The 22,365-nt window shown below is 39.8% G+C and overlaps 1 protein-coding gene across 1 annotated transcript; it reads left to right on the forward strand.

Moving 5' to 3' along the window:
* The first annotated feature begins 1,595 nt into the window (after positions 1-1,595).
* Ifit3 (interferon induced protein with tetratricopeptide repeats 3) lies at positions 1,596-11,948 on the forward strand. Its single transcript, XM_010605014.3, is given in 4 exon segments — positions 1,596-1,717; positions 9,889-11,089; positions 11,091-11,149; positions 11,151-11,948. Coding segments are annotated over 4 exon segments (1,449 nt in total). The 5' UTR covers positions 1,596-1,712; the 3' UTR covers positions 11,335-11,948.
* The last annotated feature ends 10,417 nt before the right edge of the window (positions 11,949-22,365 follow it).

Below are 22,365 nucleotides of genomic sequence, written 5' to 3' on the forward strand. Positions count from 1 at the left end.
ATACATTATGATGTGTGTGCGTGTGCGTGTGTGTGTGCGTGCAGCCCATAGTGCACTATAAAACTGGCCCTGGTAGGTCCTTCTCTTGCAGCCACTCTGATTCACCTCTGCTGACCTTCGCCTCCTTTATTTTCTTAAACCAAAGGCCTTTTCCTATGTTCTCTTATTATGTTTTGTTTAGGTAACCCGCCCCCATTTTCTCCTACCTTGTAAAGTTTTGCCTGTAAGTTCAGTTTCCATTATCACAAGAAACTGTGCTAGCCAGTGATATAAGGATAGTATTCATACCTTTTATAAAGGTATAGTTTTTTTTATTGTTTGCTTGTTTGTTTTTTTGGTAATGGGATAAAACTTGGGATGTTGCACTTGTGAGGCAGGCAGCAGAACCACTGAGCTAAATCCCTGACCCTAAAGGTATAGTATTTTATTATTGACAAAACAGCAAATTCATAAGTAAGAATTCTTACTTAATTCTTAATTATATTTATAGGTCTGCCCAAATTCAGGCTATTTTCATGGAATAGAAAAACAATCTCTGGAACTGATTATCTTGTGAAACTGTGTTGGAAAAACCTTAAATTGGGTCAGTTCTGCTACTGAAGCCTCTTTGCTGTGTGTAGCCTCAAGGAAGAAGTACAGTGGACCTTTGACTTAGGAACTCAGTTCATTCTTGAGGACTGGTTGTAACTCAAGTTGGTTGTAAGTCAAGACTATTTGTCCCTGAAGAAATAATGGAAATTCTTATAATGTGTTCCAAACCTCCCCAACCACCTTTTAATGAGGGCCAGCTTCTGGCTCTCTTGGTCCCAACCTTTTCAGAAATAAAAACTGAAGTTGTCTGCTTCTATATTTTTTAAACATTTTTCAGGGGTATGCCATGAAATTGTCATTAAGCAAGTGAATGCAACGATTGGCTTTTTCTCTGAGTGAGTCATCTCTGCAAATATCTGTAGCTCTGTAAATTTTTTCAGAATTTGCTTTATTTCAGAAGAACTGTGCTACACTGACTATTGATTCTCCTCTTCCTCTTCAGAAAGCCCCTCAGCTGCCATTCGGTGTTGCTCAGCCAGGAGTTGCTGAAGCTCCTCTGTAGACAGCTCCTCTGCATGTCCCTCCCCCAGGTCCTCGGCATCACCACTACCTGTCAGCCTATGGACACTGCGAAAGGGACAGTGGCATCAACCCCAGGCTCTGTTGAAGGCTCAGACTCCTCAAAGCAACCTTCAAAGTCTCTCTTATGTGTAATTTTGGGCCACATTTTCTTCCAGGCAGATCTCAGTATCCTTAGAGAGACATTGGCCCAGGATTTCTCTGTTAACCTCACACAGGAAAGACCAGCATTCAGGTCATAACTGAAGACCCTAAGTCTTCAGGTACATTAAAGCTTACCTGGTTGTAACCCAAGTTGTTCATACGTGAGGCTGGTTGTAGCCTGAGGGTCCACAGTAGTCTTACTCCTAGGTTAGGTTTCATTTTCGTTCTCTTGATTTCAAATCAGTTTCACTTTTCAATTTCCTTTTCCCATTCAAAAAGGCAATTACCACTTAGAAACCCAGAGAAAGCATCAGCTGGTACATTAAGCCCGCCTCCTACCCCCTCACTATTTAGTCTCTCCAGCACTTACTGCAGGCAGACCAGAAAGATTTCTGCAGAGCAAAAAAAGACCAGACTGGTCTGCATCTTTGTTCAACAGCTAAGAAGCAGAAGAAGCGATGAGGTTAGTGAAATGGGAATGCTTAAACCACTCCTGTTCTGGAATGCAGATTGTAAACTGAGCTTCTTACTGTGCAAGGAGGTTCTTGACTTACACATTCAACATGCCTGTATCCCTGAGGATCTTTAACAGTGGTTTGTTGATTTGATTTTTTTCTTTCTGTGGTTTTTCTGGGTGTGCATACTCAGGATCCTTAAGTTGCCAGAACTGCTCACTGGATGGAGTTCGGTAGAGCGAGAGGGAGACTAGAAAGGGTTAACTCCACACAGGCACAATGTTTGTGATTCAAAACTAGTGTTCTTTGAAAGGACCAAGCCAGAGATTTTTTTTTCTTGTGATTTTTAGAAACATTTATTTTGTCAGACATTGTGGAAGATAGAATCAGTGCACCACATCTGTCTAACTCATGTAGAACTGAAATGTTTGCTTCTTTCAAAGTTGAAAGTGGGAGAAACAGTTTCAACAGATGAACATTTTAATTTTTGTCTTATATGTAAAAAACAAGGTTTAAAACTTTTTTCACTGTGGTGATACCTGTGAACAGTAGAAAAAAATACTTCTGAAAAATATAACTCCTTAAACTGATATAATACTGGTTAGATTTTTTTAGTGAGGGAAAGCCAACCAGTGTTTGCCTAAAGATGATGCAAATGAAGTAGCAAGATATACAAAGAAATTTTTCCAAATGACAGGAATAGTCTATATGTTTAAAGGGGTATAAATATTTTTTTCCTCATTGAGTTTATTGGTACATTTTAGAGATACAGTACAGTTACATTCATCATTGGGATCTTGTACCTTTACATAACAGGTCTTGATTCTCATTTTTTCCCCTTGTCCCTGCCCTCCCATCACATGGGTATAAATATTTTTCAGGACTCATCAAACTGTACCTTAAAATGGGTGTATTTTGTGATATGTAAAGTATAACCTCAGTAAATCTGATTTTTGAAAAAGCATATAGACCTGTTAAGAGTTCTTCATTGTACAGCCTCCAAGGAACAAAGAGAAAAAAACAGTTTTGCAACAATAGAACTATAGGGAAGACTGAAGAGATTGGGCAATTGCCTGGGGATCCTATTAGCTATTCCCTCAGGGAGGTAACAAACACTGACTGCCCACTTTAGCTCCAAGAACTTGTAAAAGCTCTGCAAGGTCATGTTTGGGAATGGGAAAAGTGAAAGGAATTCACTGTAATGTGCCGCAGGTTACCTTTTCTATATAATGGGCCCCTGTCAAGAGTGATGGTAATTGTGTCTGTGTGAGTAAGTTGGCCAGAAAGCCAGACACTACCGAGTGCCTTGGTAGGCAGCCTTCACCAGAAGCTTTACAATGTCTTGTGCTCATGTGTGTATACAGCCACTTATCCCAGAAGGCCTGAGTGGAACCCTCTCAAGTATGCCGGCCTGAATGAAACCCACATCTGCATAGGGACAGAAGCAGGTTGGACTTCTCTTCCCCAGAAGTGCCAAACATTACCAGAAGGGGGAAACATCAGATATCTGCCAGCTATGAGAGTCCTCCAGGATCCCACTGAGAAACCTGCTTTTAGAATTTCTGTTATCAGGTTCCTAGGCCTAAATTATGGGGATTGCAACAGACCAGGTTCTGCCACCATCCTCCCCAAGAGTCCAATTAGAGAGACATGAGTGGTGATGACACAAGAAAGGTGTTTCTTTACTCGGTGTGACCACATGGGGGAGCAGGAAGACTAGCACCTTAATACACAGGGTGTGTTGGTGCTGATGGGAGCTTCAGGTTTATACGGGGGAGGGAACAAAACAAAGAGCAAGAAGTGTACATAGTGAGGAGCCTTGGTCAAGCTGTGGTCTGGGTCATCATTAGCTCAGGCCTGGTTCTCTGAGGTTCTTCAAGGGAAATCATCATTGCTTGGGGGACAATCTGGTTCCCAACATGAGATGATTTCTCCTATTTAGGAGGGCACTCTCACCATGGGGTGATCTGCCTTCAAGACTTACTATACCTGGAATCCTTAAAATAGCTTAGCTGTTCTTATTTTGGTGTCTTCAGTCTTGATGGAAGGTGAGAGAGGGTAGGTGAATTTAGGACTAACTGATCTTGTATTACCAGTTTTCAAACAGACAGTCTTTAATGATTAATATGTCTACGTGCAGACCTTAGCAGAATCTGACTTATAGTTTAAGGTACCAAAGAAAATTGATACAAAATGAAAGCAAAGGTGCCAAGCTTCTGTCATGCTTTTAGTTGCCAAGGAATATCTGTTGGTCCGAGTGAAGAGTCAGTGCTTTTAGCAATGCAGCCTCCGAGTTCCTATTGTATTTGCTCAAAACTGTCTTTCATAACTTGCTTCAAGATTAAATGGAGATTTGTCTATTTCTGTCATAAAGCAGTCGTACCCAACCATGCCCTCCCAAACTTCCCACTTTCCCCTCCCCTTTGAACTTTTTCTTCCTATTTCACATTATCTATTATTCATCTTGATCCTTATTTACACTTTCAGTTTCTCACACCAGAGAAACTATTTGTTAATTACACATGTGTGCCCTATTTATTTCACCTAAGAGTATCGCCTCAATGTACATCCATTTAGCTATAAATGTCTCTAATTTCTCATTCTTTATGGATGAGTAGTACTCCATTTTATATATAAAATATCAAAAACATATTTTTTTTCTAGTCTCCCATTGATGAGCAACTGGGCTGTTTCCAAGTTTTATTTATTACAAACCATGGGTGCATACATATCTTTGCGGTATGATTTTTTTTATTTTTGAGGAAGATATCTAGCAGGGAAATAGCTGGCTCAAATGGGACTTCCAATCCTAGTTCTTTAAGGTATCTCCACACTGATTTCCACAGTGGTTGCATTAGTCTACATTCCCAAGAGCTGTGGAGAAGGGTTTCTTTTTCCTTTGCCAGTACCATGCTGTTTTTATCACAGTGGCTTTGTAGTATAGTATCAAGTTGGAGATTGTAATACCCCCTGTCGTGTCTTTCTTACCTAGAATTGCTTTTGCTATTCTAGGTCTCTTCTTACTCCAAATGAATTTTTTTTCAAGGTCTGTGAAGTATGCTGCTGGAATTTCGATTGGGATTGCATCGAATCTGTATAGCAGTTTTGGAAGTATGGCTATTTTCACTATATTAGTTCTTCCTACCAGGAGCAAAGGATGTCTTTCCATTTTCTGATATCCTCTTCAATCTCTTTCAGAGACTATAGCTTTCAGAGTAGAGGTTTTTGTTTTCTTTCATTAGGTTGATTCCTCAGTATTTCATTTTTTTGCATACTATTGTGAAGGGAGTTTTCTCCAGTTCCTTTTTCAGTGAATCTGTTTGTGTATGTGTATAGGAAAGCTATTGATTTCTGTATGTTTATCTTGTATCCAGCTACTCTACTAAATTTGGTTATTAAGTTGAGAAGATGTTGATTGGAGTTCTTGGGATCCTATATGTAGAATATCATGTCATCTGAAAATAATGAAATGTCTTCTGAATGATGTCTATTAATGTCTAATTATGTCATCTGAAAGTTCTTGTCTATATTTATTCATTTTATTTCTTTCTCTTGTCTAATTGCTGTGGCTAATGTTTCCAAAACTATATTGAACAAGAGTGGTGATAGTGGACATTCTTGTCTTGTTCCTAATTTTAGTGTGAAGGATTTCAGTTTTTGACCATTTTGTCTGATATTGGCTGTTGGTTTTTCATAGATGGCTTTTATCAGGTTGAGGTAGAGACCATCTATTCCAATTTTTTGTAGGGTATTTATCATGAATGCATGTGGGATTTTGTCCAATGCTCTTTCTGCATCTACTGAGATGATTATATGATTTTTGTCCTTGCTTCTATTTGTATAGTGTATCACATTTTTTATTTGCATGTGTTGAACAATCCCTGCATCCCTGAGATGAATCCCAGTTGGTCAGGGTGTACAATCTTCTTGATGATCTTCTGCATTCTATTTCCCAGTATCTTATTAAGGATTTTTGCATCTATGTTCATTAGTGAGATTGGCCTGTAGTTTCTTTTTTCAGTTGGGTCTTTCTCTGCTTCGGGGATCAAGGTGATGCTTTCTCCCAGAAATGAAATTGATTGTTTTTGTTTTTTGGTACTGGGGATTGAACTCAGGACGTTGTGCTTGTGATGCAGGAGGCAGAACCACTGAGCTGCATCCCCAGCCCCCTGAGGATAGCAACTTTTTCTTCTTTTTTTTTTTTTGGCACTGGGGATCAAACGCAGGTCCTTGTGCTTGCAAGGAAGGTGCTGAAACCACTGAGCTAAATCCCAGCCTTCCAGGAATGAAATTGAAAGTATTGCTTCCCTTTCAATTTCACTGAAGAGGGCTGGGGATTTAGCTCAGTGATTCCACCACCTGCCTTGCAAATGCAAGGTACTGAGTTCAATCCCTGGTACCAAAAAAAAAAAATCTATTTCATTGCAGAGTTTACACAATAGTAGCAATAGTTCTTCTCTAAATGTCTTGTAGAATTCAGCAGTGAAGCCATCAAGGCCTGGACTTTCCTTATTTGGTAAGTTTTTAATTATATTTTCAATTTTCTTGATTGATATTGGGTTGTTTAGAATTTTTAGGTCCTCTTTTTTCAACTTTGGTGATTTCATACATATCTAGGAATCTCTCCATTTCTTCTGTGTTTTCCATCTTATTGACATATAGGATCTCAGAGTTGGTATTGATGATCCTCTGGATTTCTGCTGGGTCTGCTGTATTTTCACCTTTTTCATGCCTTATTGTATGGATTTGGGCCTTTTCTATCTTGTTATTGTGTGTGTGTGTGTGTGTGTGTGTGTGTGTGTGTGTTTTGTTTTGTTTGATAAGTTTGGCTGAGGATTTGTCAATTTTGTTTGTTCTTTCAAAGAAGCAACTCTTGGCTTCATTGATTTTTTGTATTGTTCTCTTAGTCTCCATTGCATTGATTTCTGCTCTAATCTTTATAATTTCCTCCCTTGTATGAGCTTTGGATTTGTCCTCCTCTTTTTTTTTAAGAAGTTTGAGATTCAACATCAGGTTGTTTATTTGGGCTCTCTTTGTTTTCCTAACATGAGTGTTCACTGCTATGAATTTCCCTTGTAAGACTGCTTTCATTGTGTCCCAATGATTCTGATATGTTGTATTGACATTGTCATTTACTTGTGGAAACTGTCTCATTACTTCTTGAATTTCCTCTGTGACCCATTGATTTATCCAGAATTGTGTTGTTCAATTTCCATCTGTTTATGAAATTTTTGTGGTTTCTTTTGCTATTGATTTCCAATTTTAGCACACTATGTCCTGATAATATACAATGGATAAATTCAGTTCCTTTGCACTTACTTAAACTTGTTCTACGAGCAAGTATGTGGTCCATTTGAAGAACAATCCTTCATGTGCAGCTGAAAATAATGTGTTTTCTGATTTTGTGGGTTGGAACACTCTGTAAACATCTGTTAAGTTCATTTGTTCAAGAGTTTGATTGAGTTGTAGTATTTCATTGTTTATTTTCTGTCTAGTGGATCTATTTGTGACAGAGAGGTATTGAGGTCCCCACTATTATTGTATTAGTGATAAATTGATTTTTCAGTTCCATTAGTATTAGTTCTATATAATTTGGTGCACGAGTGTTTGGTGCATAAACATTTATGATTGTCAACTCTTCCTCTTGAATTTTTCCCTTTACAAGAATATAGTGTCCTCCTTTGTCCCTCTTAATCAGTATTGGTTTGAATTCCATTTGATAGCTACTCCTGCTTTTTTCAGGTGCCTGTCACATGGATTACTGTTTTCCACCCTTTAACTTTCAGTCTTTGAGTTTCTTTTTTAATTAAATGTGATTCTTTTATGCAGCATATTGTTGGATCTTGCTTCTTGACCCATTCTTCCAGTCTATTTCTTTTTATTGGTGAATTGAGACCATTAGCATTGATGGTTGTAACTGGTATGTACTGACTTATCCTTGTTATTTCCTTTTCCTGTTTTTGGAACCTCCCCCTTTGCATTTAATTTCTTCTCTTGGATAATGGACTCATTCAGTTGGGCTTCCTGGGCCTGTGGTCCTCATTGTCTTTTACTAGGATATTGTTTAAATGCCAGTTTTATATTCATGAAGTTCCTCAGGTACTCTTTGTCATGAAAATATCTTATTTCTCCATCAATTTTAAAAGATAGTTTTGCAGGGTACATCAATCTGGATCGGAGGTTGTTTTCCTTTAGGGCCTGAAATATGCTAGTCCAAGCTGTTCTTGCTTTAGGGTTTGTATTGAGAGGTCTACTGTGATCCTAATGGGCTTTGTTTACTTTCTCTCCCTACATATAGAATTTCGTTCTTCTGTTGGGTTTCTGGAATCTTACTTATTATGTGCCTAGGAGTAGTTTTGTGCTGTTGTTGTTGTTGTTTGCTTTTTGTTTTTTATCATGGCTAGTTGGAGTCCTATATTCCTCACTTATCTGTATGTCAAGTTCTTTTTCGCTTCTTGGGAAGTTTTCTGCCATTACTTCTGTGGACAGGTTTTTTTTTTTTTAAATGTCGTTTGCTCTGTCTTCTGTTTCTTCATTGACTCTAATCAGTTTTATGTTATTCTTCTTTGAATTGTCTAGCAGCTACTGGATTAATTTCTCATGGTCCCTTACTATTTTTAGGAAATGTTTTCAACTGAGCTATTCCAGCTGCCTGCCTAAGAAATGTTTCTTTTCCTTGTCACTAATTGAAATCCTTTCCTCTATATCTGAAATTCTGTCCTCACATTGGCTCATTATGCTGTGAAAACTTTTTTTATTTTTTTGGTACCAGGGGTCAAACTCAGGACCTTGCACTTGTGAGGCAGGCAACAGAACCACTAAGCTAAACCCCCAGCCTTGCTGCATAAACTTTCAATGGTTTTTAATCTCCTGGAAATCTGTTTGCACCTTTTTATGGATTCCTCTTGTTTCCTATGTTGGGATTCCATCATGTTCCTCAGCTCCTCTATTTTTTTTAATCGGTGTCTACTCTACATTTATTAATCAAGTCTTGCCGTATGGACACAATCTCTGTTGTTGTTTTCTGAGAAATTATTTCTGATTTCATTTTTTTTCCAGTTCCTCTTTCATTGCCATTTCAGGTAGTACAGGTGGTTGAGTGTCAGATTGTTCCATCTTGTTGCCCTGTGCAGTTAACTTAGGTAATCTGGAGGTCTGGTTTTGAGACTTGTTTGTGTGTCTTCTCCTTTCAACTGATGCAACCTGCTGTGCCTTTGTTGAGGCAAGTTTTGCTCACACAGTGGTCTTCAATTCTCAGCAAGCCACTGAGGAGCCTTTACTCTGGTGCTCACCAGTACACCAATTCCTGGGTCCAGAATGGTGGCCTTCTGGATCCCTGCACTGTTCTGTTGTCCAGGCAGGGTTCTAGCTGAGGCCCATGCACACTTGGGACTTTATCTAGACATTCCTCTGGCTAAGGCCTGCTCTCCTACCTAGCTGTTGTCTGGGAGGGCTTTTGTTGTGGGCTGTGTGCCCTCATTGGTGGTATCTGGGAAGGCTTGTGGCTAGGGTCTGTGTGCCCTTACCAATGGTATCAGGGTGGGTCTTTGGCTGTTGCTTGCTTGTGTGCCTGTGCCACTCTTTTCCAGGCAGGTCTTTGGTTGGGGCCTATGGGCTCAAGTGCCTAGGGTCAGGCAGGGCCCAGGCTGGACCTGCCTGAAGCTGCTCTGGTCCACACCCTCTCAAAATGTGTTTTGCAGATGCCTTGCATCCTGAACATCCTGAATGCTCTATTGTAATGCAAATTACTAGGCATTGTGAAACCAGATTCAGTAGATCTGAAATGGGAGTGAGGTATTTGAAAAAGGCTAAAGGTACTTGTACATCAAAGTTTGAGAACTTCCAGCATGTAGAAGTGGTATTTAATGTGAGGAGACAAAGCACCGAGTGAATGAAACGTAAAAGGCATGGTCAGGATGTTGACATAAAGCAAAGATTGCCCATTTAATAAGTAGAGTATTTCAGAGCTGGGAAACTGGCATTTGGAAATAATTCTTCAAAAGTGAATATTTTCTTGTGCCTCACAATGTGGTCTAATATCCCCCAGGAAGTTTCCTCATTTGTAACCAGATATCTAACATTCCTATAACCCAGTCAAGTTCATATATAAATGTAACCATTAAAGGGTGCAGTGCTTGGCAGGTGTACATCATGGTGACTTTGTATATTTTCTCCACAGTGAAGTCACCAAGAATTCATTGGAGAGAATCCTTCCACAGCTAAAATGTCACTTCACTTGGAACTTATTCAAGGAAGAGGGCATCTTAAGTCATCTAGAAGACAGAGTGTGTAACCAGATTCATTTGCTAAGCACTGAATTCAAAGCCACAATGTACAACTTGTTGGCCTACCTGAAACATCTACAAGGTCAAAATGAGGCAGCCCTGGAATGCTTACAGCAAGCTGAAGAGTTAATCAAGAAAAAACATGCTGGGAAAGAAGAAATCCGAAGTCTGGTCACCTGGGGAAACTATGCATGGGTCTACTATCACATGGGCCAGCTCTCAGTTGCTCAGACTTATGCTGATAAGGTAAAACAGGTCTGTGCAAAGTTTTCTAATCCTTACAGTATTGAATGTCCTGAGCTTGACTCTGAGGAAGGATGGACACAACTGCAGTGTAGAAGAAATGAAAGGGCGAAGGTGTGCTTTGAGAAGGCTCTGGAAGAGAAACCTGACAGCGCAGAATTCTCCTCTGGACTAGCAATTGCAATGTACCGCCTGGATTATAAGCCATGGAGGCAGTTCCCTGCCAATGCTCTGAGGCAGGCTATTGAGCTGAGTCCAGAGAATCAATATATCAAAGCTCTCTTGGCCCTGAAACTACAGAAAATAAATGAAGCTGAAGCGGTACAACTGATTGAAGAGGCCCTGGTGAAGGCTCCTCACCAAACAGATGTCCTACAAAGTGCAGCCAAATTTTACAGAAAAAAAGGTAATTTAGACAAAGCTATTGAATGCATTCTAAGGGCCTTGGACTCCACTCCAAACAATCGCTACCTCTATTCCCAAATTATACGCTACTACAAGGAAAAAGTAAATCAAGTGCAGAATACAGGAGAATCTGAAGCCCAAGGAGATAGAGAGAAGATTGAAGAACTGAGAGCATTAATTACTGACTATAAAAATAAAGTTGAGAAGATGCCACATTTTCTGAATGCACCCTGTGATCTCACTGAGTTCAGGAAAGCAGAAGAATGCTATCAGAGAGCTTTCAGCAAGGAGCTTCCCAGTGCTGAGAAGCAACAACTTAACACCAGCCATGGCAACATTAAGGAATATGAAAGGAAGTCTGAAGACACTACAGTCAAAAATTACTTAGAAAGTTTTCCTAAAAGCAAAAAATCATCTGAGAGGGATGAGACAAGTTATGTTGCTGAAATATAACACAGCTGTAAATCTGCCTCCAAAAAATGCACCAAATTCTTGCTACCTACAAGCTCAGTGAGGATCTGCTACAAGCTACAGAATGTTATGAAAATAAACTGGACCATCTACTAAAGGACCCCTTCAGGTATAGGCAGTGTGTTCCCGCCAGCTCCCCAGCATCTGAGCCTGAAGGTGGCAGTGAGGAAATGCGCCAGAATGCAGGCAGCTCCACTCCCAGCGAGCTTCCGCATTCCTGACCGGGAACAAAAAGGAAGAAGAGAAGCACAGCATCCAAAGGCCCAGTATGGTGGTTGTGATGGGGAGAAAGCTGGGGAGACAGGAAGCCCCCAACCTGCGGTTGTTAAGCACAGTGTTCTTGTTTGTTGCTTTCAAGTACATTTTTAAATTGTAGTTTTCTCAGGCTTGGGATTTAGCTCAGGGGTTCCACTGCCTGCCTCACAAGCGCAACATCTTGGAATTTGATCCCTGGTTCCCCTCTCCCCACAAAGAGTAGTTTTCTCATGTTCTGTGCATCCCAGCCACACAGCTCTCTGTACAGCTGGTCTTACTGCCAGTCACTAGTAGCTCAAGGCTGCCATACAGCTTATTTTTTCTCATTTTTCACTCATTTGTCATAAAATCCCCATCTGTCCTTCTGTTCAAGGGTAATACATGGCAGTGGCCTTCCAACCAAATCTTCAATCTCTTCTTTTGTCCCATTTCCATCCAGCCTTCTGAGCCTACAGGATTAACTTTTGTGTAACCTTAGAATGGTCTTTACATCTTACTATTGGCTTAAGCTATATCTGTATTGTTTTGTGTTTTCATTTTTGTTTTTTACAATACTGGAGATTGAACCCAGGAACTTAGTACTGAGCTATATCCCCAGCTTTATTTTATTCTTTTTTTTTTTTTTTTGAGACAGGGTCTTATTAAATAGCTAACTTGTACTCCTGCCTCAGCTTCCCATGGTGCTAGGATTACAAGTGTGTACACCCACACATGGCTTTATGTATGGTCTTAATACTAATGCTACAATAAAAATAAAAATTTCAACTCACAGTAGAGTTAATTGTGTAGTTTGTGTGTAGACTAAGACAGTAATATCAATTCTCAACATTTCTTCTACTAAGGATGATGAGTAATTGCCAAGACATTCTGTGCTTTTTTTTTTTTTTTTTTTTTTTTTTTTTTTTTCTGTACTGGGGATCGAACTCAGGACCTTGTACTTGTGAGGCAGGAACTTGTGAGGAACCACTGAGCTAAATCCCCAGCCCCATGCTATTCTTAACTTGTCCATTTTAACTCCCCCATTATGGCTGACCATCTCTCCTAAAACCAGCCTGTCCTTAGCCTACTGAAACTATGACTCAGTCTGCCCCGGTAGCCTCATCTGTGCCCAGTTAGCAGCTGCTGCTATTGAAGAGATTGCTGAGCACCCAAGAGCACCTGAGAAAATGCCTCCCAGGAGCCTGTGAGGGTTACCAATACTAGACTAGCCTCTGGATAAGCACTCACCAAAGCATGTAGGGGCCCCATCAAAACTGCCAGCATCTGACACATTGAGCTTCATTTCATTCAAGTAAACTCTAGGTTTGGATAATAAGGGTCTCAAACTCATTGGAAACAGTCTCCTTGGCCTTTAAGATTTTCCTTTATAGTCTATATTTGATTCATTTATGATTATAATTTCTAGTCATAGGATGTAAACAAGAAAACAAAAGTATATAAATATGATTAGAATTTGAATAATTTCCTCTCAAGTTATTTCGCCCTAGACTGGGGATTAATATAGTTATAATTTCTGAAATGATTCACTGGTTGGTTTAACATCTATCTGGAAATTTGTTCATAGGTTTGTGAGTAGTAGAAAGACTATGACCATAGATGAATTTGTCTCTCTGGATTTAGATATTAAAACCCATACCAAGAACCCACACAAAGCAACCCTGTAGTTCTCCAGATAACATATATATATTTAGCTGCAACAATTTCCAAACACAACTTGCCAGACCTGCTAGGGATTTTTGAGTTCTGCCAAATACCATATTAAAAGGAAAATTAATATGTGATGGTAACTACAATTCGTAATAATTTTTTGAATACTTGAAAACCACAAAAAGGGCCAGTTGAGTTAGCTTAATGGTACCTTGCCTGTCTCAACAAGCACAAGGTCCTGAGTTTGATCCCTAGTACTGCAGAAAAGAAAAAATAAACAAAAAGGAAACTGTGAAAAGAGTTGATTTTTAAAAAAGTGTTCTCACCACAAAAGTGATAGGCATCTGGGCCAGGGATTTGGCTCAGTGATTCCACTTCTTGCCTTGCAAGTGCAAGGTCCCGAGTTCAAGCCTCAGTACCAAAAAAATGGTAGCATCTGAAGTACCGCATATTAAATACATTGATATGGTCATTCCATGATACATACATACATCAAAGCATGAAGCATACTGTAATATATTTACTTATATATAACTTTTACCTGTTCATTAATTTTTAATTAAAAATAGGCTGATGTAAAGGAATGATAGCTTAATAAATAAATTTAGCCTGCAAGCCCAAAACTCTCATGTCAAGTATCCTATACCTATCATTTACATAATAATTCTAATAAGATGGTATATGTAGTGGGACATTTCACTCAACAATACCACAGTTCGTGATTTAAGATATTACGGGACCAAGCATAGTAGTACACACTTGTGACACCAGCTACTTGGGGGAATGAGGAAAGAGGATCACAAGTTTACAGTCAGCTTGGGCAACTTAATAAGCCTCTAACTCAAAATAAAATAAATTTAAATTTAAAATCTAAAAAGGAGGCTGAGGCTGTAGCTCAGAGGGTCAGTGCTTGCCTAGCATCACAAGCCCCTAAGTTTAGTTCCCCAGCAGCCCCCCCAACTCACACCACCCCCAAAGAATGATGGTCAAAAGGAGAAAAAATCCACCAAGACAAATTTCACCACATGTGAAAAACACTGTGCCATCTCAAGGACAGTGGTTGCTAGGTACTAAAATTTTCAGTGACATATACTGGAAACAACTTGTAAATAAGCTTGAGTTTATAAGGTAATGGATTGCACATTTGAGTGTATGGAGCACAACACACCTTTAACTATAGTGTCTCTTTTAATGTTCCCTAGGTTAGGAAACATGGCACAAATTGTCTCCTCTATATATATATAGTCATATAGAAAGGAAAGCACAATTTATAGATTATTTTTCATGATATAATAAACTATCCCAGAGTTTATGACTTATGATAATGATTTTATTTGCTTAAAATTTTGTGTGTGTGCATGTGCACATGTGTGTGTGTGTGTGTGTGTGTGCACACGTGCACACACACCACTGGAGACTGAAACCAGGGTCTTCACATTGAGCTGACCCTCAGCCTTTTATACTATTTTTTAAAATTTTGAGACAGAATCTCACTAACCTGCCCAGGCAGTACTTGAACTTGTGATTCTCCTGCCTCAAACTCCCAAAATGTTCGGCTTACAGGGGTGTTCCAAATGCCAGTCTGTCTGAGAATTCTTGAGTTAAAAAGATGGGCAGCTCACTCAGCCAAATGATTCTTCTGCTAGTTTTACTTAGCATTGTTTTTATGGTCTAGTTGATCTAAAATGGTCTTACTCCCATGTGTTGTGGTTGGTTCTGAATACTGGCTAGGTCTTTTCCTTCACAGAGCTACTCTTCCCCAAGAATGCAAGCTTAGGCTTTTCATATGCCTCACTCTGGTCACTGAATAATAAGAGAGAACTAAAACCACCAGTCTTGTAACCTGAGCTCAGAACTCTCCCAATGTCATTTCTGCCACTTTCTGTCCAAAAAGACACTTGTCAAGGCTAGCTTAGCTTGAAGGAGATACAAAAAAATAGATTCCAACTCTTAATGGAAAAAGTGGTAAGGTAAAAAAGAATATAGTAACAGGAAAAGGAGAAGTTGTACCCATTGTTTCCATCACTTGTAAACAGGCTATCTAGGAGTTAAACATGTACTAGATATGTGACCATAGATTTTTTTTAGCTTCATCCTTAAAAGAGATTTTAGAGATCATCTGGGTTAATTATTCATGTACAATATGGTTCTGGACCACTAGCATCAAGATTACCCAAAAATCTATAAGGGGTGCAAATTCCAGGAACCCACCCCTACTCCTCCTGAATAAAAACTCTGAGGATGGAACCCATGAATCAGGGTTTTAACAAGCCCTATAAGTGATGCATACAAAAGTTTGAGATCTAAAAGACAGTTTTCAAAACTGATTGTACATGAAAATCACCTGAAAGCCTTTTTAAAATATGAATGACTTAGCCATCACTCTAGGAGTCTGATCAAAGTGATCAGAAATGAGGCTTAGGCATTTGTTTGAATAATGAGGAAACTCGGAGCTACAGAGGTTAAATGACTTTTCAAGGTCACACAGCTAGGGAGTAAGAAAGTAACTGGTTCCAGATTTCTCACCAGCAGCCATGAAGTAAAGAATTTCTGTGCTTCTAGAATACAGTTTTTTTCCCTGTTTACACATTTTTGGTTTTTTGAGGCACAAATTCCAAAAGAGCTAAGAGAATGAAACCATGTTCCCTAACTTTTCAAACTTCATTTGCTTTCAGCACCAATTTCAGAGGTTGCACAGTAAGCAGTACATTCCCATTATCTTTGCTATAGATAACACCTCTGTGTGTAGCTGTACTGGTATTGAATGATTACACTGTATTTTAGGAACCTGGAAGTTGCTGTTGTGTATCTCAACCTGTTTAAAATGACTGACCCATTACTCGGGCTGGCATAGTGTCTTATGGGTGGTCTTTTGACATCAGAGGGATGAAAATGCCACCCACATGCCATATTAATGCTATCCTTTTCTAAATATGAGTCCATGATGAGCCATAAATACTCATTACTCATGGACAGACCACCAACTGCTTCATTTTTCTTGACCTCCAATCACCTATCCCCATGCATTGGGCCACTCTGCTTCCTCCCATAAATACTGTTAAACTCTGTTCTTAAGGAATAGTGTTCAGACCAGGTCTCCCTCCACATGGTTGTCTCCAGAATTAACTGTTCCTCTTTTTGAAAAACTCATCTCGTTGATTGACTTATTAGACAGCAAGAAAAACGATCCTAATTTGATAACGTCTTCCTGCTCTATTCACTCTGCTGATTTATGCAGTGAGCCTGCCTATAAAACAGCAGCCCTTTTCTGGGGGTCAGTTTCATTTAATACCCAAGCTACCTTCCAGAGAAGCTTGTGTGTTAGCACAAGGGGCAGATGCACAGTCATGCACTTGGTTCACTGGCACTGATTGCAACTAATTGGGAAAATTGAAAACAGAAAATCAACAGCAAAAATATACCCTTCATATGGGTACTTAGCACCTATTGAGAGGATCAGCAACTAATTGAAAATTGAAAACAGAAAATCAACAGCAAAAATATACCCTTCATATGGGTACTTAGCACCTATTGAGAGGATCAAAAGTATTCTTTCAGAGTGTGCCTTTCCTTCACAACCCAGAAAGTAAAAATGGCATGTGTTAGGGAGGATTCATCCATAGCAACGCAAAGGAAAGGCTCTCTGCTTATCACCAAGGCAACAGGGCGCTATTGTTTATTCACTGGCCAAAGGAGCCAGGGAAGGAAATGAGATCCTGCTCATGTTTGGTTCACTGAAATAGGAATTCTGATGAGGAAGAAAAAATTCACAGGGCACCCTTTTGTGATTTTCAAAGCATTGCACAGACTAGAGATAACATATGTGTGACTGAGATTGATTCTCTTAAAATAATTGGATCAGCTGATTTTCTGTAAAAACTGCTTATTCCCCCAATGTCACAGCAGTCAGTACAAATGAACCTTCCCTACTTCATTGTTTGCTTTTTGCATTCATTTCTTAAGAGTTTCCATAACACAATTTTCCAAACTGAGAAGTTGAAACAACAGAAATGCGTCTCTCATGTTTGGAGACAGATAGCTGAAAACACAGTGCCTGCTCCCTTTGAGACTGAGTAGGATCCTTCTTTGCCTCTCCAGCTGCATCTCTTAATTTCTATTCTCACATTACAGTCTCTCTGTGTGTCTTTATAAACTCTTCCTTGTGCCTCTGGATCTTTTCTCCTCTTATAAAAATGCCATGGCCTGTGTGGCTGAAGGGTTTACGGAGTGAGAAACAACCACGAGAGATTAAGAAACTTAAAGAAGAAGACAAAGATGACAGTAAAATTTACATAGCTGAGGCCAGGTGGAAACTCTTCATCCTGAAGAGACAAAAAGCTTGGCTTGCATCCTCAGCACTTTTATTTATAGTGTACATGAGGAAACCAAAAGGGGATGCTGGATTGGAACAGGGAGAATGCAGGAGACAGTGCTTGATGTTTCTCTGGTGAATGGGTGGGAAGAAACATGGTCCTCTTCTCAGCCAGGCCTTGCTCTACCATGCCCTCTGCTGGAGGAGGTGAGTTAGGCGTGGCCATAGTAATCTACAGCACATGGCTCCCAGCACCAAAATATCAGTCACATGACTTACAGCCCACCCAATAACCTCATTTTAGCTGTATCTGTAAGTTTAAATCAGGTTGCACTCACAGGCACTGGGACCCAGAACTCCAGGGCATCATTTTGGTGAATGCAGTTCAACCCATAACGCCCTCCGGTATATCACAGATAGGGCAGGGCAAAAAGGAGTAGTTGAATCAAAAGCTATCTCTAATCAACTCTCTTTCAGCATGTTGATAACAATGATATGATTCTTTATGAGAAAAAGGAGAAGATGCTGAATATTGAGTTTATTCAGAAAAAGAACTTTATTCCATTCCCACTTTCATTTTGTCAGTAGGAGAATGAAAGTGTAAATATTTTTTCTCTCTTTGAGTTTACTGGCACATTTTGAGTGTACAGTACAGTTACATTCATCATTGGGATCTTGTACCTTTACATGACAGGTCTTGGTTCTCATTTTTCCCCTTGTCCCTGCCCTCACTTCACCCCTCCTCCCTTCCCTATTTACAAATACTTTATTTCCATTTTTTCATTTTCTTGTATTTTTCCCCTTATTACCTTTCCCCTACCCTACTAAATTCCCCTACACCTTTAGCTCTTTTCTTCCTATTTCACATTGTCAATTATATCATTAGGATCTTATGTACCATTATAGTTTTTCACACTAGAGAAACTATTCAGTATTTATACACATGTGACTTAGGAGTATATCCTCAATATGTGTCCATTTTCCTATGAATGAATCTAATTTCTCATTCTTTATGGCTGAGTAATATTCCATTTTATAGAAAAACCACATCTCATTTATCCAGTCTCCAGCTGATGGGCAAATGGGCTGTTTCCAAGTTTCAGCTATTACAAACTGTGCTGCTATAAACATAGGTGCACATATATCACTGTGATATGATTCTTTTAATTCTTTTGGAAAGACACCCAGCAGAGCTATCCTGGGTCAAATGGAACCTCTAGTCCCAGCTCTTTGAGGTATCTCCATATTGATTTCCATAGTGGGTGCACCAGTCTGCAATCCCACCAACAATGGAGAAGGGTTCCTTTCTCCCCACAACCCTGCCAACACTTGTTATTGTTTGATTTCTTGATAGCAGCCATTCTTTGTGGGGTGAGGTGGAATCTCAGTGTTGTTTTCATCCACATCTCTCGAATGACCAGTGATGTGGAACATTTTTCATATATTTACTTGCTGCTTTTGAAAGTTGGAAACAGAAAAGTGAGAGAGGATTCCTGTTAGGGTTTGGGTCTAGATGTCCCCCAAAAGCCTCATGTGGTCATAGGCTATTTTGGAGGTGGCTGAATCTACCCTCTGTGATTGATTCATGGTGGGGCTAGGCCTGAGGGCACTAGAATTAAGGGTGTGAGTGCTCTGCACCCTAAGTAATCTTAATAACATAAGAGGGGCAGAATGATTGTTAAGGTCTCCTGTCTTTGCTATGTTCTGTGGCCAGGACCTCTTGTCCCTCTGCCATGTGCTACCCTGCCTTGGAACCAACCCATTATGGACTGAAACCTCTATACACTGTGAGTGAAGAAACCTTTTCCCTTTAACTTTGAATGCCAGGTATTTTGTCTCAGCAATGTGTGAAAGGTAACTAAGACAGCTTCTAGCTCCACAGTCATTTCTGATCTCTAATATTTGTATTGTTCTTGGAAACATGTGAGCTCTTACAGCAATGAGAGCATTGTGAGAGCACAAAATCTCATGTGGTTTTGATGAGTTTTAGAACTAATCTAAGTTATTACAGACTTATTCTTTTAGCTGGCGTTCTAATCAGTCAAAATGAATTAAATGATATGATACTGATAAACATTTTCCTCAGGTTTCAAAGCCTAGCATTATCTGTTCTGTCTTATAAACACGCAAAAACTAAAGAGGACAGAGGTAGCTCAAACAGAATGCTGTAGTGGGAATATGAAATGCCTATCATTGGGCAATGATGCTGTCCATGTCGGACTTTACATGAGCTCTGTGTTCCTGGAAAAATAATTAGTCAAAAATTACCCTCCCTTTTACCCCACATACACTTTTGAGTCTGGGAAGTTGTTTATTGCAAAGAACTAATGTTTGGTTGGAATATTTGTGTCCTGTTGCCCTACCCTACCAACAAAATCATCATCCTCATCCTCATCATTATCATCACCACCACCATCATCATCATCGAAATGCCAAAGCCAGAGATGATGGAATTATGAGGTGATTAGGTCATGAAGGCTAAACCCTCATGGATGGAATTAGAACCCTTATATGAGGCCTACGTGAGTCTCCTTACCCCTTCTACCAGGTAAAGACCCAGAAACAAGGTGATATCTATGAACTAAGGTGTGGGCACTCACAAAGTATGGAACCTGCTAATACCTTGATCTTGGACTTCCCTGCCTTTACAACTGTGCAAAATTAATGTCTGTCATCTATAAGCTACTCAATTTATGATATTTTTGTTAAGTAACCCAAACAGATTGAGACAGTATCATCTCCCATATTATTTAGATAAGACTGGCAGACGGTCCCCTGGTTTACATAGAACTAGGCCACACTGAGTGCCTCCAAATTGCTATTCTGTGCCTTCTAATGATTAATGAACTATTTTTCCTTACTAATCAAACAAGAGAAAATGCCAGAATGTTTTACCTTGACCAAAATTCCTCCCTGTAGGAAGCCAGCCTAGAAGTTTATCCCTGATTGGGGAAGGGGGAGCCAGATTCAAACTATCTGGGACCCAGAGAAGCCTAATACTTTAGAAGAACTGGAAGTGATGATAGAGAGTTGCATGGAGATTCAGGAGAGATGAAGAGGGATGTCTGGTTATCATCAGGTTCACGCCAACAGTACTTCATTGCTCTTTGGTGACTCGTATTGGGATATGCTTAAGAGGAAAACGTCAGTGATGTTTGCCATTTAAACACAAGCTGGAAATCTACATTTCTGAAGGAACCCACTCAACAGAAGGAGACACCAACAAGCAGAGAAATGACAAAAAGCGAGTGGCAGCCACGATGGAGAACCCCAACCTGCAGGAAATTGTGGAACACTGAGCCTGACTGGTGTCATAGGAGCCACTGACTGTTAATTGTTTGACGGATTTGGTTAAACTCTTTGTAACATGTAAAAGATTCATGTTTAACTGGCAATGCTGCTCTTTTTTTTTTAGATTTGCACAAAGAAGAAGCAAGAAAACATGTGATCTGGGGCTCAAGGAAAATTTATCAGGCGCTCATAATTTACAGATTGCACCCGAATGTGTAGTTTCTTTAAGCAGAATTCAGCTGTAGTTGTTTTTCTCCTTGAAATTGGTTGATGCCCAGCATGCTATTGCACAGCCTGAGGTGGGGGGCTTGCTATCCTCTCCCTTTCACTCAAGGAGAGTTCAACCCAGGCCTCTGTCTCACTCCTGGCTTCCCACACCTCCCCTGAAATTTTGCTTCCCCACAGATTACACAAGTATTGGTGTGCCAAGCAATCCCTCCCCCAAGCAGGCTGACCACAAAGAAAGATACTTCCTGCTTCACTGTTGCCCTTGATGCCCTCACTCCACTCTCCAATCTGTCCTTTCTAGTTATATTTACTCATTCCCAGAAAAAACAACCTAGGATGGAGGTGCAGTTCAGTGTACAATGATTGCTTAGCATGTAAAAGGCTCTGGTTCCATTCCCAGAAACACACACACACACACACACACACACACACACACACACACACATCTTGCAGATCATATGCGAAAGCAATCTCCCAACTTCAGTGTTCCTCCTCTCCCCCATGGTAATATTCCTTCTCCCTGTATTGTAATACCATTTTTTAAATCTAATTGCTGCACTTGGGACCAACCCTTCAACACAAGGAGCCATTGGGAGACATTTTAGATCCAAATCATAACCATGTTTATTTTTCACAGTGGAAATGCTGACGAGGATGGGATTGAGGATAGGCTATAGCAACTTAGATGTCACTTTACATAGGATGGTAATTGAGGACACTGAAATATTTTCTTTAGAATTTAGGGGCTTATTGAGTTCCTAGATTTACCTGGGTAGGACAGAGAACAATTGTAAGAAGATTTGCAAGTGCTTCTGCTAAAGGATAGTATCCTAAAATAGGCTGTGAGAAGGATGAGCCTTGTTGAGGTATGAAAAAAAAAAAGAAAAAAAAGAATTATGACTGAGCCAAGGCCTACTTTGAAAAGATTCTAGAAAGTGAGCCTGAAAACTTTGAATTCAACAATGGGTATGCCATCATTGCCTGTCACTTGGAGAGCTTCAATGAGCAATTAGCAATAAAAGAGGGTTTTTCTTTTTTGCATATAGTAAGGCAAGCCATGAGACTAAATCCAGAAAATGCATACATTAAGGGTATGTTTGCTCTGAAGCTTTAGGGTGTGAAAGAGGAAGCTGAAGAAGAAAACTACATTGAAGTTGCTCTATGCAATACATTCTCTCAGACCTCATTCTTTAAAATTCAGCCACATTTTATTGAATAAAAGCTCTAGGTGAAGTTCTTAAGCACTTGTTAAGGGCCAGGAATTTAGCTCAGTGGAGCCACCTTCTGCCTCATAAGCACAAGGACCCGAGTTTGATACTGGATACAAAAAAACAAAAAACAAAAACCAAAAAAGGCCTTGCTGGCAACACCCACCCACCACTTCTGCCACCCTACATCAGCAGATCGAGCTTTGCTACTAATAACAAATGAAAGCTAGAGGAAAGGGTGCAGAAAATGTCAAAAGATAAGTATAATCAGTCATATCTCATTTTTAATTTGAGGTAGTGTAAAAACCCAC

The sequence above is a fragment of the Fukomys damarensis genome, unplaced genomic scaffold (genome assembly GCF_012274545.1).
Source record: "Fukomys damarensis isolate Sample0158 unplaced genomic scaffold, DMR_v1.0_HiC HiC_scaffold_20, whole genome shotgun sequence".
Lineage (NCBI taxonomy): Eukaryota > Metazoa > Chordata > Mammalia > Rodentia > Bathyergidae > Fukomys > Fukomys damarensis.